This window comes from Salvelinus alpinus, chromosome 2 (assembly GCF_045679555.1).
Source record: "Salvelinus alpinus chromosome 2, SLU_Salpinus.1, whole genome shotgun sequence".
NCBI classification, from domain to species: Eukaryota; Metazoa; Chordata; class Actinopteri; order Salmoniformes; family Salmonidae; genus Salvelinus; species Salvelinus alpinus.
This window is the reverse complement of record NC_092087.1, coordinates 103579572-103593599: the sequence shown is the minus strand read 5'-3', so window position 1 is coordinate 103593599 and position 14028 is coordinate 103579572. Positions and strand designations below refer to the sequence as shown.

The following is a 14028-nucleotide window of genomic DNA, read 5'->3' as shown; positions in this document are numbered from 1 at the left end:
TACTAACACCAGTGCTGCACCTTTGTCCTTGAGAGACTGGATGACGGCTTCCTGCTCCCTCTTCCATAGTGACAACACTGATGGCTCAACATGGGTTTCTGAGAGACTGGATGACGGCTTCCTGCTCCCTCTTCCATAGTGACAACACTGATGGCTCAACATGGGTTTCTGAGAGACTGGATGACGGCTTCCTGCTCCTTCTTCCATAGTGGGAACACTGATGGCTCAACATGGGTTTCTGAGAGACTGGATGACGGCTTCCTGCTCCCTCTTCCATAGTGGGAACACTGATGGCTCAACATGGGTTTCTGAGAGACTGGATGACGGCTTCCTGCTCCCTCTTCCATAGTGGGAACACTGATGGCTCAACATGGGTTTCTGAGAGACTGGATGACGGCTTCCTGCTCCCTCTTCCATAGTGACAACACTGATGGCTCAACATGGGTTTCTGAGAGACTGGATGACGGCTTCCTGCTCCCTCTTCCATAGTGACAACACTGATGGCTCAACATGGGTTTCTGAGAGACTGGATGACGGCTTCCTGCTCCCTCTTCCATAGTGACAACACTGATGGCTCAACATGGGTTTCTGAGAGACTGGATGACGGCTTCCTGCTCCCTCTTCCATAGTGACAACACTGATGGCTCAACATGGGTTTCTGAGAGACTGGATGACGGCTTCCTGCTCCCTCATTCCCACAGCCTTCATCACCGTCCCTGGAGTGTCTTCGCTGCACACCAGACAAGTTCTGAAGAGTTCCAGAAGCTGTGATTGAAACACGATGTACTTCATCTCCTTGTTAGGAGCAGAGTTTCAGACTCTCTGAAATAATATTATGAGTGGCAATACATCAACAGCACAAAGTTAATATGTTACTATGTCCAGTAATGGCAACACCACCCATCAGCCCATTCTCTTCTTTATGTCAAAGCTCCAGTGTATTGTTGCTGTCGGAGTTTATGATTAATAATCCTATTTATTTAAAGCCCCACTAAGATGTCACCATACTATTCCTTTAAAGCCCCTCTGTCAGATATAAATCATCAGAGTGGGAAACCAACTGACATGGAAACAATGGAGCAAATGTATCACTATAAGAGGGGTGTATTATGACATCAGATAGAACTACTCAGACATTCCAAATATCACTTGATTATCAGAAGGGTGTATTATGACATCAGATAGAACTACTCAGACATTCCAAATCAGGCTTCATCCATATCATGAAGGTGGATATTGATCCAACCATTTCCAAAGTAATGACCGGGTTGATGGAAACAGGTTATGCACTTTTATAAATGTCAACAGACGATATGTTACTTTGTTTGTTTGTTTGACAAGTTGTTAGTTGTCTTTTTGTGTCAGTAAAAATGTCTAAGTGAGAAATGGCTGTGGAAACTCCTGTATGAGCAAATATTTATATAATAACTGTAGTGTCTTAGCTCTTATTACTTATTTATATCATAAGTAAGACTCCGCATACAAGGAATGGAACTGCAGCTTCACATTTACTAAAACGAGTTCGTACCAGATTAACATAGAACAACACTGTGCATGACCAAGGGTGCTCCATTCTTAAAGGGGACATCAGTAATTAACAGAACATAACATTCCTTCTCTTATTCAATCAGACTTTAACCAAACCACAACTGAAACATGTCCCAGAACTTGTTGTAGTTATTTTGTATCTTTTGATTTGAACTTGAACAGTTAGTTTTTGTTTGTGTTTGTTTGTTTATAAGTCCAGTCTGTCTGGTGGACGGTGCCTTCGTTCTGGGTAGCGCCTAGGATTGAAAAGTGAAATTTGTAAGGCTTCTTTCTCCCTGTGTGTATACGCTCATGAGCTTTCCGCTTCCCTAACTCCGTAAAACTCCTTCCACACTGAACGCAATGGTATGGCTTCTCCCCTGTGTGTATTTCGCTCATGATATTTCATGTTTCCTAACATGTTAAAACTCTTTCCACAATGGGAGCAGTGGTACATCCCTGATAGTGAACATTTATCCTTTGCCAAGATAATCCATCCACCTGACAGGTGTGGCATATCAAGAATCTGATTAAACAGCATTATCATTACACATGTGCACCTTGTGCCGGGGACAATAAAAGGCCACACAAATGTGCAGTTCTGTCACATAACACAATGCACAGATGTCTCATAGGGAGCGGGCAATTGGCATGCTGACTGCAGGAATGTCCATTGAGGCGGTTGCCAGGGGATTTTATGTACAGCACCAGTCAAAAGTTTGGACACACCTACTCATTCAAGGGTTTTTCTTTATTTTCACTATGAACTATGAAATAACACATATGGAATCAGTAACCAAAAAAAGTGTTAAATAAATCAAAATATATTTTAGATTCTTCAAACTTGCCACCTTTTGCCTTGATGACAGCTTTGCACACTCCTGGCATTCTCTCAACCAGCTTCACCTGGAATGCTTTTCCAACAGTCTTGTAGGAGTTCCAACACATGCTGATAATGCTGTTGGCCACTTTTCCTAACCTCTGTGGTCCAATTCATCCCAAACCATCTCAATTGGATTGAGGTCAGGTGATTGTGGAGGCCAGGTCATCTGATGCAGCACTCCATCACTCTCCTTCTTTGTCAAATAGCCCTTACACAGCCTGGAGGTGTGTTGGGTCATTGTCCTGTTGAAAAACAAATGATAGTCCCACTAAGCCCAAAACAGATGGGATATCGCTGTGGTAGCCATGCTGGTTAAGTGTGCCATAAACTCAAAATAAAATCACTGACAGTGTCAACAGCAAAGCACCCGCACACCTCCTCCTCTATGCTTCGCGGTGGGAACCCCACATGCGGAGATCATCCGTTCACCTACTCTGCATCTCACAAAGATATGGTGGTTGGAATTAAATTTGGACTCATCTGTCCCACCATGTATTGGGCATTCTCCTGTCCTATGTCCTACTGTTCAACAGCCTACACCCTTACCTCCTGTGTGGTTTATCACATGTCTTCTCAGGTTACCCAACTCCTTAAAACTCTTTTCACACTGGGAGCAGTGGTAAGGCTTCTCCCCTGTGTGTATTCTCTCATGTGTTTTCAGGTTACATAACTGGGTAAAACTTTTTCCACACTGGGAGCAGTGGTAAGGCTTCTCCCCTGTGTGTATTCTCTCATGTCTTTTCAGGCCACTTAAGTGGTTACAACCCTTTCCACACTGGGAGCAGTGGTACGGCTTTTCTCCTGTATGTATTGTCTCATGAATTTTCAGGCCCCCTAACCTTGTAAAACTCTTTGCACACTGTGAGCAGTGGTATGGCTTCACACATGGGTGTATTCTGTCATGGATCAGGTGTCCTTTCTGGTTGAAACTCCCTGCATGTATTCTCTCATGTTTTTTCAGGTATCCTCTCTGGTTATAGCTCTTTCCACACTGGGAGCAGTGGTATGGCTTTTCTCCTGTATGTATTCTCTCATGTTGTTTCAGGTATCCTTTGTGGTTAAAATTCTTTCCACACTGGGCACAGTGGTACGGCTTTTCTCCTGTATGTATTCTCTCATGTTGTTTCAGGTCCCGTAACTGTTTAAAACCCTTTCCACAGTGGGAGCAGTGGTGTCCTCTTGCTGGTTTGGACGTCTCTGGCTCTGGTTCCTCGGAGTCTGGTCTTTCTCCTGTCAAAGACAAACAGAGTGTTTATTTAAATAGAGACCTGAATGAAACCTCCACATGATAAAACGGCCTTGCTACGAGGGTAAATCCTAATCAGATCCCTCAATAATCTGAGGCCAGTTTTAATCTTTGTGTGATTTTAAAACAAATGTTGTAGAGCTTCCTGGTAATTACTGATATGTTTACATTACTATTGTATTCATTCTGTTTTTACAAGTCAGAACACAAAAATTAAACAGTTCTAGGACACTCAAGACACAGACATCGCTGGATTCCTATCGAGTAGGTGGTTCTTAATATATAACCTTCATAGCTGTATGATACAGAATCCAACCTACACACTTCCTTAAACCTAAAATAAGTAAAGTAATTTTAAGTGGAAGTCTAAAACTTGTTTTTACGTCGAAGACACAAAGCACATCAGTAACATCTCCCCGTTGTCGAAAGGGTTCGAAACGCTTTTGAAAAGGCCAATTTATTTAGACGTTCACAAATGTTCAACATTTTGACTAAACGCTGATGTCGTGAACTTTTTGGGTAAAGTAAAAAATAGGGTGAAATATTTTTGGGTAGATGTTCCTAAAACTGATAGTAACTATATATAAACTCAGCAAAAAATGAAACGTCCTCTCACTGTCAACTGCGTTTATTTTCAGCAAACTTAACATATGTTCATACAAATATTTACACAAGATTCAACAACAGACATAAACTGAACAAGTTTCACAGACATGTGACTAACAGAAATGGAATAATGTGTCCCTGAACAAAGGGGGGTTCAAAATCAAAAGTAACAGTCAGTATCTGGTGTGGCCATCAGCTGCATTAAGTACTGCAGTGCATCTCCTCCTCATGGACTGCACCAGATCTGCCAGTTCTAGTTGTGAGATGTTACCCCACTCTTCCCCCAAGGCACCTTCAAGTTCGGACATTTCTGGGGGAATGGCCCAAGCCCTCACCCTCCTATCCAACAGTTCCCAGACATGCTCAATGGGATTGAGATCCGGGCTCTTTGCTGGCCATGGCAGAACACTGGCATTCCTGTCTTGCAGGAAATCATGCACAGAATGAGCAGTATGGCTGGTGGCATTGTCATGCTGGAGGGTCATGTCAGGATGAGCCTGCAGGAAGGGTACCACATAAGGGAGGAGGATGTCTTCCCTGTAACGCACAGCGTTGAGATAGTATAGGCTAGTATAGGCCTCAGTGTAACGCTCATTTATCCTTCGACGATAAACGCGAATCCGACCATCACCCCTGGTGAGACAAAACCGTGACTCGTCAGTGAAGAGCACTTTTTGCCAGTCCAGTCTGGTCCAGCTGGGTCTGTCTGGTGATGACCTGCCTTAAAACAGGTCTACAAGCCCTGAGTCCACTCTCTCTTTGTCCGCAATAGGCTGTCTGAGCACTGATGGAGGGGTTGTGCGTTCCTGGTGTAACTCGGGCAGTTTTATTTTTTATTTTTTTGAATTTTACCCCCTTTTTCTCCCCAATTTTGTGGTATCCAATTGTTAGCAGTTACTATCTTGTCTCATCGCTACAACTCCCGTACGGGCTCGGGAGAGACGAAGGTCGAAAGCCATGCGTCCTCCGAAACACAACCCAACCAAGCCGCACTGCTTCTTAACACAGCGTGCATCCAACCCGGAAGCCAGTCGCACCAATGTGTCGGAGGAAACACCGTGCACCTGGCGACCTTAGTTAGCGTGCACTGCGCCCGGCCCGCCACATGAGTCGTTGGTGCGCGATGAGACAAGGATATCCCTACCGGCCAAACCGTTCCTAACCCGGACGACGCTAGGCCAATTGTGCGTCGCCCCACGGACCTCCCGGTCGCGGCCGGCTGCGACAGAGCCTGGGCGCGAACCCAGAGTCTCTGGTGGCACAGCTAGCGCTGCGATGCAGTGCCCTAGACCTGACTCAGGCAGTTGTTGTTGCCATCCTGTACCTGTCCCGCAGGTGTGATGTTCGGATGTACCGATCCTGTGCAGGTGTTGTTACACGTGGTCTGCCACTGCGAGGACGATCAACTGTCCGTCCTGTCTCCCTGTAGCTCTGTGTTAGGCGTCTCACAGTACGGACATTGCAATTTATTGCCCTGGACACATCTGCAGTCCTCATGCTTCCTTGCAGCATGCCTAAGGCACATTCAGGCAGATGAGCAGGGACCCTGGGCATCTTTCTTTTGGTGTTTTCAGAGTCCGTAGAAAGGCCTCTTTGATGTCATAAGTTTTCATAACTGTGACCTTAATTGCCTACAGTCTGTAAGCTGTTAGTGTCTTAACGACCGTTCCACAGGTGCATGTTCACTAATTGTTTATGATTCATTGAACAAGCATGGGAAACAGTGTTAAAACCTTTACAATGAAGATCTGTGAAGTTATTTTGGATTTTTACAAATGATCTTTGAAAGACAGGGTCCTGAAAAAGGGACGTTTCTTTTTTTGCTGAGTTTAGTAAGTCTATATACAGCCATATTATAAAGTTTGAAAAGGCTTGTTCATTCACATGTTGTTACGGCAGTCTAAGTCCTCCTCCTCCTCGGACGAGAAGAGGCGAGAAGGATCGGAGGACCAATGTACAGCGTGGTAAGTTTCCATGATTTAATGAACATGAAAACTAGACAAGATACAAAACAACAAACGAACCAACCGCCACAGTCCCATGTGGTACAAACACTGACACAGGAAACAACCACCCACAATCCCCAACACAAAACAAGCCACCTATATATGATTCTCAATCAGGGACAACGATTGACAGCTGCCTCTGATTGAGAACCATATTAGGCTGAACACAGAAACAGACACACAACATAGAATGCCCACCCAGCTCACGTTCTGACCAACACTAAAACAAGCACAACACATAAGCACTATGGTCAGGACGTGACACATGGAAACAATGGAGCAAATGTATCACTATCAGAGGGGTGTATTATGACATCATATAGAACTACTCAGACATTCCAAATATCACTTGATTATCAGAGGGGTGTATTATGACATCATATAGAACTACTCAGACATTCCAAATATCATATGATTATCAGAGGGGTGTATTATGACATCAGATAGAACTACTCAGACATTCCAAATCAGGCTTAATCCATATCATGAAGGTGGATATTGATCCAACCATTTCTAATATTTCAAATATCACTTGATTATCAGACAACACATAAGAACTCTGGTCAGGGCGTGACACATGGTCATGAAATAACATGTATCTAAAACTGATACTTTAATGAACAAAAATATAAATGCAACATGTAAAGTGTTGGTCCGATGTTTCACGAGCTGAAATAAAAGATCCCAGAATTTTTACATATGTACAAAAAAGCTTATTTCTCTAAAATTGGGCAGTATCATTACACAGGTGCACCTTGTGCTGGGGACAATAAAAGGCCACTCTAAAATGTGCAGTTTTGCCACACAACACAATGCCACAGATGTCTCAGAGGGACTGCAGAAATGTCCACTGGAGCTGTTGCCAGGGAATTTAATGTACAGTACCAGTCAAAAGTTTGGACACGCCTACTCATTCAAGGGTTTTTCTTTATTTTTACTATTTTCTACATTGTAGAATAACAGTAAAGACATCAAAGCTATGAAAAAACATAAGGAATCATGTAACCAAAAAAGTGTTAAACAAATCAAAATATATTTTACAACTTATTGTGGGAAGCTTGTGGAAGGCTACCAAAAACGTTTGACCCAAGTTAAACAATTTTAAAGGCAATGCTACCAAATACTAATTGAGTGTATGTAAACTTCTGACCCACTGGGAATGTGGTGAAAGAAATAGAAACTGAAATAAATAATTCTCTCAACTATTATTCTGACATTTCACATTCTTAAAATAAAGTGGTGATCCTAACTGACCTAAGACAGGGAATTTTTACTAGGATTAAATGTCAGGAATTGTGAAAAACTGAGTTTAAATGTATTTGGCAAAGGTGTATGTAAACTTCCGACTTCAACTGTAGATAAACTCTCTTGGTAGATGGTGTGGTCTACAGCTTATCATGAGATACTCTACCTCAGGTGAGCAAAACCTTCAAACTTCCTTATAGATATACATAGACCGTCACCCCTTGTCTTACCAGAGGCTACTGTTCTATCCTGCTGATACAGTGTTATGTCATCGTTCAGCCACGACTCGGTGGAACATATTTCAGTTTTTAATGTTCCGTTGGTAGGATATACGTGATCATAGTTTGTCTATTTTATTAACCAATGATTGTACGTTGGCTAATAGTACCGATGGTAAAGGCAGATTACCCACTCGTCCCCGGATCCTTACAAGGCACTCCGACCTCTGTCCGCGATATCTCCGTCTCTTTCTCCTGCGAATTATGGGGATGAGGACCTTGTCGGGTGTCTGGAGTAAATCCCTCTCGTCCGAATCATTAAAAAGAACAATTCTTCCCCCAGTTCAAGGTGAGAAATCGCTGTTCTGATGTCCAGAAGCTCTTTGCAGGTCATAAGAGACGGTAGCAGCAACATTATGGACAAAATAAGGTACAAACAAGGTGAAAAAAAACTAAATAGCACGGTTGATTAGCAGCCCATAAGACGGCAGCCATCCTCTCTGACGCCATTCTCTTTTATTTTATTATGTAATAGATCATATGGGTTGAGTAGTGTTTTATTAGACTTTTATTATGTAATAGATCATATGGGTTGAGTAGTGTTTTATTAGACTTTTATTATGTAATAGATCATATGGGTTGAGTAGTGTTTTATTAGACTTTTATTATGTAATAGATCATATGGGTTGAAAGGTGTTTTATTAGACTTTTATTATGTAATAGATCATATGGGTTGAAAGGTGTTTTATTAGACTTTTATTATGTAATAGATCATATGGGTTGAAATGTGTTTTATTAGACTTTTATTATGTAATAGATCATATGGGTTGAAAAGGTGTTTTATTAGACTTTTATTATGTAATAGATCATATGGGTTGAGTAGTGTTTTATTAGACTTTTATTATGTAATAGATCATATGGGTTGAAAGGTGTTTTTTTCTCAAGGTAAAAGACAAAGGCCAATAGCTTTAATAAAACAAATTTGTCCACACACTTTGTGGATTTCTGAATCATGAATTAACTGGCAAAGTAGCAAAGTGACGGCCTCATCCAGATACGTCACAAGTCATGTGTTTGCAGCTGTTTCAGTACAACACTACAGGGAGAGAGAGGGGGAGAGGACAAACTCCACTGGACTAGTTTCAATGTATGGAATCACTTAGGAGTTTCTGGACTTTGGGTAAACTTCTCCTTTAAAGCATCATTGAGAAATAATGAATTGAAGTTGGAACATTTGTAGACTAGCGGTTAAGAGTGTTGGGCCAGTAACTGAAATGTCTCCGGTTCGAATCCCCACGACGTCAAGTAGGAAAAATCTGCCGGTCTGCCCTTGAGCAAGGCAAACAACCCCAACAACAAGTGGTTCCCTGGGCGCCGATGACGTGGATGTCGATTAAGGCTGTCTCCAGCACCTCCCTGATTCAGAGGGGTTGAATGAGGAAGACACGTTTAGGGTGAATGGATTCAGTTGTACAACTGACTAGGTATCCCCTTTCCCTTCCCTTTTAATCATTAGACTCCATAATGTTTAAACATCAGATGCTACAGGCCTCCAACAATGGGTGTCATGAAGCATTACCACTTTTTCTGTAATACGAGTAGTATTTTGATTTAATTCAAACAATTCTGACATGAGTTTATGAATATTGAAAAATATGAATATTGAAAATATAAATGTTTAGATAAGTATTCAAACCCTTTGCTATGAGACTCGAAATTCAGCTCAGGTGCATCCTGTTTCCATTGATCATCCTTGAGATGTTTCTACAACTTTTCATACAATCGAATAGAATCCACAGATTGTGAGTTGAAGATAACTACTTTACTAAGAATGATATAGTATATATGGGATATTAGTAATTGACATACCCGTTCTCTCCAGATTCTCCCAACAATACTATTTATAGGTTTCCTGAACCTGGGAACAGAAACAGGCAATACCAAAATAAATGATCTAATGACTCTGCCTCCTCACAGCAAAATCTGCAGAGCTGGGAAGATTGTATATATGTATGTATGATTGTATGATATATATATATAACATTCTGTTGGTTGCAATAATTTTGTATAGTATTTTAAATTGAAAAATTTGAAAGTTTTGAATCCAGCGTTGTTTTGCGTATCAATTCATAAACAATGTGCCTTGAATTTGGGTACATCGAAAATCTCTTCCCAACTATTTTGCAATTTATATGGCACAGCTGTCAGTTTTTTGGTCCTGAAATGAAATTGGTATATGCTTTTATTTATCATACTTTTCTTTAACCATTTATGTTCTTTAATACAGAGGCCGACATACAAGCTCCTTACTTTTTCCCCATTTTTGTGGTAATGCTGCAATTAGTTGGTTGTAATTTTGGGTAGAGCAGACATTTCCATATGTCTGTGTTAGCTGTATGTGTGATATAACTCCACCAGTCCTATTTATGATATCATTCATTAAAATTATATCTTTTTTATTTAAATTTCTTAGAATTATTTTTTTTATTTTTTATAAATTAGTATATTTGAGTTTAACCACAATATTTGTTGTACAATGACTATATCAAACCCTACTCCATGTGATGTCACTATCATGTATCCTACCATGACTATATCCAACCCAACTCCATGTGTTGCCACTATCATGTACCCTACCATGACTATATCCAACTCCATGTGTTGCCACTATCATGTATCCTACCATGACTATATCCAACCCAACTCCATGTGTTGCCACTATCATGTATCCTAACATGACTATATCCAACCCAACTCCATGTGTTGCCACTATCATGTATCCTACCATGACTATATCCAACCCTACTCCATGTGTTGCCACTATCACGTATCCTACCATGACTATATCCAACCCAACTCCATGTGTTGCCACTATCATGTATCCTACCATGACTATATCCAACCCTACTCCCTGTGTTGCCACTATCAAGTATCCTACCCTGACTATATCCAACCCTACTGCATGTGTTGTCACTATCATGTATCCTACCATGACTATATCCAACCCTACTCCATGTGTTGCCACTATCACGTATCCTACCATGACTATATCCAACCCAACTCCATGTGTTGCCTCTATCATGTATCCTACCATGACTATATCCAATCCAACTCCATGTGTTGCCACTATCATGTATCCTACCATGACTATATCCAACCCAACTCCATGTGTTGCCACTATCATGTATCCTACCATGACTATATCCAACCCAACTCCATGTGTTGCCACTATCATGTATCCTACCATGACTATATCCAACCCAACTCCATGTGTTGCTACTATCATGTATCCTACCATGACTATATCCAACCCAAATCCATGTTCTGCCACTATCATGTATCCTACCATGACTATATCCAACCCTACTCCATGTGTTGCTACTATCATGTATCCTACCATGACTATATCCAACCCAACTCCATGTGTTGCTACTATCATGTATCCTACCATGACTATATCCAACCCAACTCCATGTGTTGCCACTATCATGTATCCTACCATGACTATATCCAACCCTACTCCATGTGTTGGTACTATCATGTATCCTACCATGACTATATCCAACCCAACTCCATGTTTTGCCACTATCATGTATTCTAGGTAAATGTTGCAATTCTTCAGTGATTCCTGGACCTGTGACCAAAAAACGAGCTACAGATGGACAGTACCAAAATAAATAATCTAATGACTGCCTCCTCGCAGCAAAATCTGCATAGCTGGGAAGATTATATCCCCATATATGACATTCTATTGGTTGCAAGGATTTTGTATAATAATTTAAGCTTTGAATCCGGCATCATTTTGCGTGTCAATTCATAAACCACGTGCCATGGAATCAGTACATTGAAAATCTCTTGCCAACCATTTTGAAATTTATATGGAAAATTAAATGTATATGGCACAGCTGTCAGTTTTTTGGTCCTTAAATGGAACTGGTATACAGTTCCATTTATCACAATGTTGGTCCTTAATGCAGGGCTGTCAAGTTCCTGTTCTACAGTCTTGTGAAGATAGGGGGGGTTTACTGGGACAGGCAATGTAACATCTATAATGTTTTGAGAAAATGTTTTTGTAAAACACGCACCTTACATCAGATTATCTTGAAACTTTCTCTCTAAAACTAACTTTCATCAAGATTTGATATGTCAACTAACAGAACTGTCTGATGTGGTGGAAATATCCCAGCCAACTAACAGAACTCTGCTGGTTGTCCTGGTAACAGATACCAGTCTATCTTCCTGTCAACTAACAGAACTCTGCTGGTTGTCCTGGTAACAGATACCAGTCTATCTTCATGTCAACTAACAGAACTCTGCTGGTTGTCCTGGTAACAGATACCAGTCTATCTTCATGTCAACTAACAGAACTCTGCTGGTTGTCCTGGTAACAGATACCAGTCTATCTTCATGTCAACTAACAGAACTCTACTGGTTGTCCTGGTAACAGATACCAGTGGGCAGATCTATTTTATTTGTTCAAACTTCAGCACTTACTTTGATGAGTCAAATCTGATCCTTTCTTCTCTTCTCCTCCTCTCACAGTTCCACTCAGCCCCGTTGTTTTACTGCAGTCCACCAGCAGCACAGACAACCTCTTCATACCCAGCAGTAAGGCGCTACCGGGAGAGGCACGACATGGGGACTCCGGGAGGGAGGAAGGGCTAGCGTTGTCCTGGTAACCATAAAGAGGGGACACAGACACATAACATTATGGATGCTGATGTCACTGTTGACAAAGTGCTTTACAGAAGCCCAGCCCAGCCCCAGACAGAGGAAGCTGTATGCTAGACCAGACCAAGCTGTACCATCTGGTGTTCTGTTCTGGACAGACTCTTCTCTGACTCGTCAGCATCAGGATGTTGTTGAGGCTCCCCAGAGGATCCACAATAGTCATGTCTCTCTCCTGTGTGAATGACAACATCAAACAGATCGTAAACTTATGACCATCTATTGCAATCTTAGAGTCTTACAAGAGGCATGCATATGTCTAAAATGGCCACTTTCATCATGATTTTGTAAAATATTCTTTGTGATGCAAATGTAAAAGGTTGTTCCACGAAATGGGTGCCTTTTGCATTCCTTTGATATTTTATGTAGAAATTATGCACCAGAATTGGATTGTAAAAATTATGTTATACAAGATGAAGTACGCTTTAATATAGACCACATGGAGAATAAAATAAATCGAATTAAAAAAAATATATGTACCAATGGCAGTACTGAACAACATATTCAAGTGTAGAACTTCAGTAGAATCCCCCTTTAAAACCCCACAGTTCAACAACTGCTGTTTGTGCCCCTGTTTTTAAGACAGTACTCACTGATGGTAATCGGATATTCTGACTCCTCCTCCTCCCTTTTCACTCCTAAAACGTCTCCCTCCTCCTCTTTTATTGAGATAGCCTCCTCTTCCTCTTTTACTCCAAAAGTTTCTTCCTCTTCTTTCACTACATTCTCCTCCTTCAATGTTACGGAATCTTCCTCCTTTTTGATTCTGAAAGGTTCTTCCTCTTCTTTCACTACATTCTCCTCCTTCAATGTTACGGAATCTTCCTCCTTTTTGATTCTGAAAGGTTCTTCCTCTTCTTTCACTACATTCTCCTCCTTCAATGTTACGGCATCTTCCTCCTTTTTCATTCTGAAAGGTTCTTCCTCTCCTTTCACCAGAACTTATTTTCTCCGTCTAGTTTAGTGAGTTTATGCTCTGGGCGATTAGCCGAGTGCAGTATGAAGTTAACACATTCGCTAATTTAAGAAGCAAATTACGTTAAAATGAACTAGTAGATACGTAAACAGAATTGTGTTCTAAACACCAAGATTAATATACACAAGATTAGTCTCAAGAGCTTAAATGCTCCGGTTTTATGTTCGCTAGCAAACCATCGCGTTGGTTGAATCTGTAGCCTTTTGTCTCTGTTGAAGAAGCCTCCCGCCCCGTCCATTAAATTATACGTCACGCAAGAAGCATCACATGAAATACTCACATCGCCGTCTGCTGACTGGAGTGGGTAACACAGATTGGAACAAAAATAAAGCAATGTCAAAAAAAGTAATTTAAAAACAACCAGATGTTATGTTATCTTACTTCTTAGAGCCAAAACTTTCCTCCAGGGCTGACCTTCCCATTAGGTGACAGATTGAAGAGGATTAGGTGACAGATTGAAGAGGATTAGGTGACAGATTGAAGAGGATTAGGTGACAGATTGAAGAGGATTAGGTGACAGATTGAAGAGGGCGACATTAGCTTGGAATATGCCATCCTCGTCAAATTGACCAAGGCTCATCGCTAACAACACC

At 41.3% G+C, this 14028-nt stretch overlaps 1 protein-coding gene across 1 annotated transcript; it reads right to left on the bottom strand.

Moving 5' to 3' along the window:
• Positions 1 to 2259: 2259 nt before the first annotated feature.
• On the bottom strand, positions 2260 to 13368 carry LOC139542045 (zinc finger protein 79-like). The gene is made up of 4 exons (XM_071347032.1): positions 13053 to 13368; positions 12537 to 12667; positions 12226 to 12403; positions 2260 to 3640 (listed from the first exon to the last, which is right to left on the bottom strand). The coding sequence occupies exons 1-4, from the start codon at positions 13366 to 13368 to the stop codon at positions 2937 to 2939; spliced, it is 1329 nt and encodes a 442-aa protein (XP_071203133.1). The 3' UTR covers positions 2260 to 2936.
• Between the last annotated feature and the right edge of the window lie 660 nt (positions 13369 to 14028).

Excerpts from the sequence above, each read along its gene's own strand:
- LOC139542045 (XM_071347032.1), bottom strand. The coding sequence starts at position 13,368 with ATGAAAAAGGAGGAAGATGCCGTAACATTGAAGGAGGAGAATGTAGTG. Across the intron at positions 12,668-13,052 it reads AGAATATCCGATTACCATCA|TTTACGATCTGTTTGATGTT; the intron begins GTGAGTACTGTC and ends GATGGTCATAAG. Across the intron at positions 12,404-12,536 it reads CCAGAACAGAACACCAGATG|GACAACGCTAGCCCTTCCTC; the intron begins GTACAGCTTGGT and ends TATGGTTACCAG.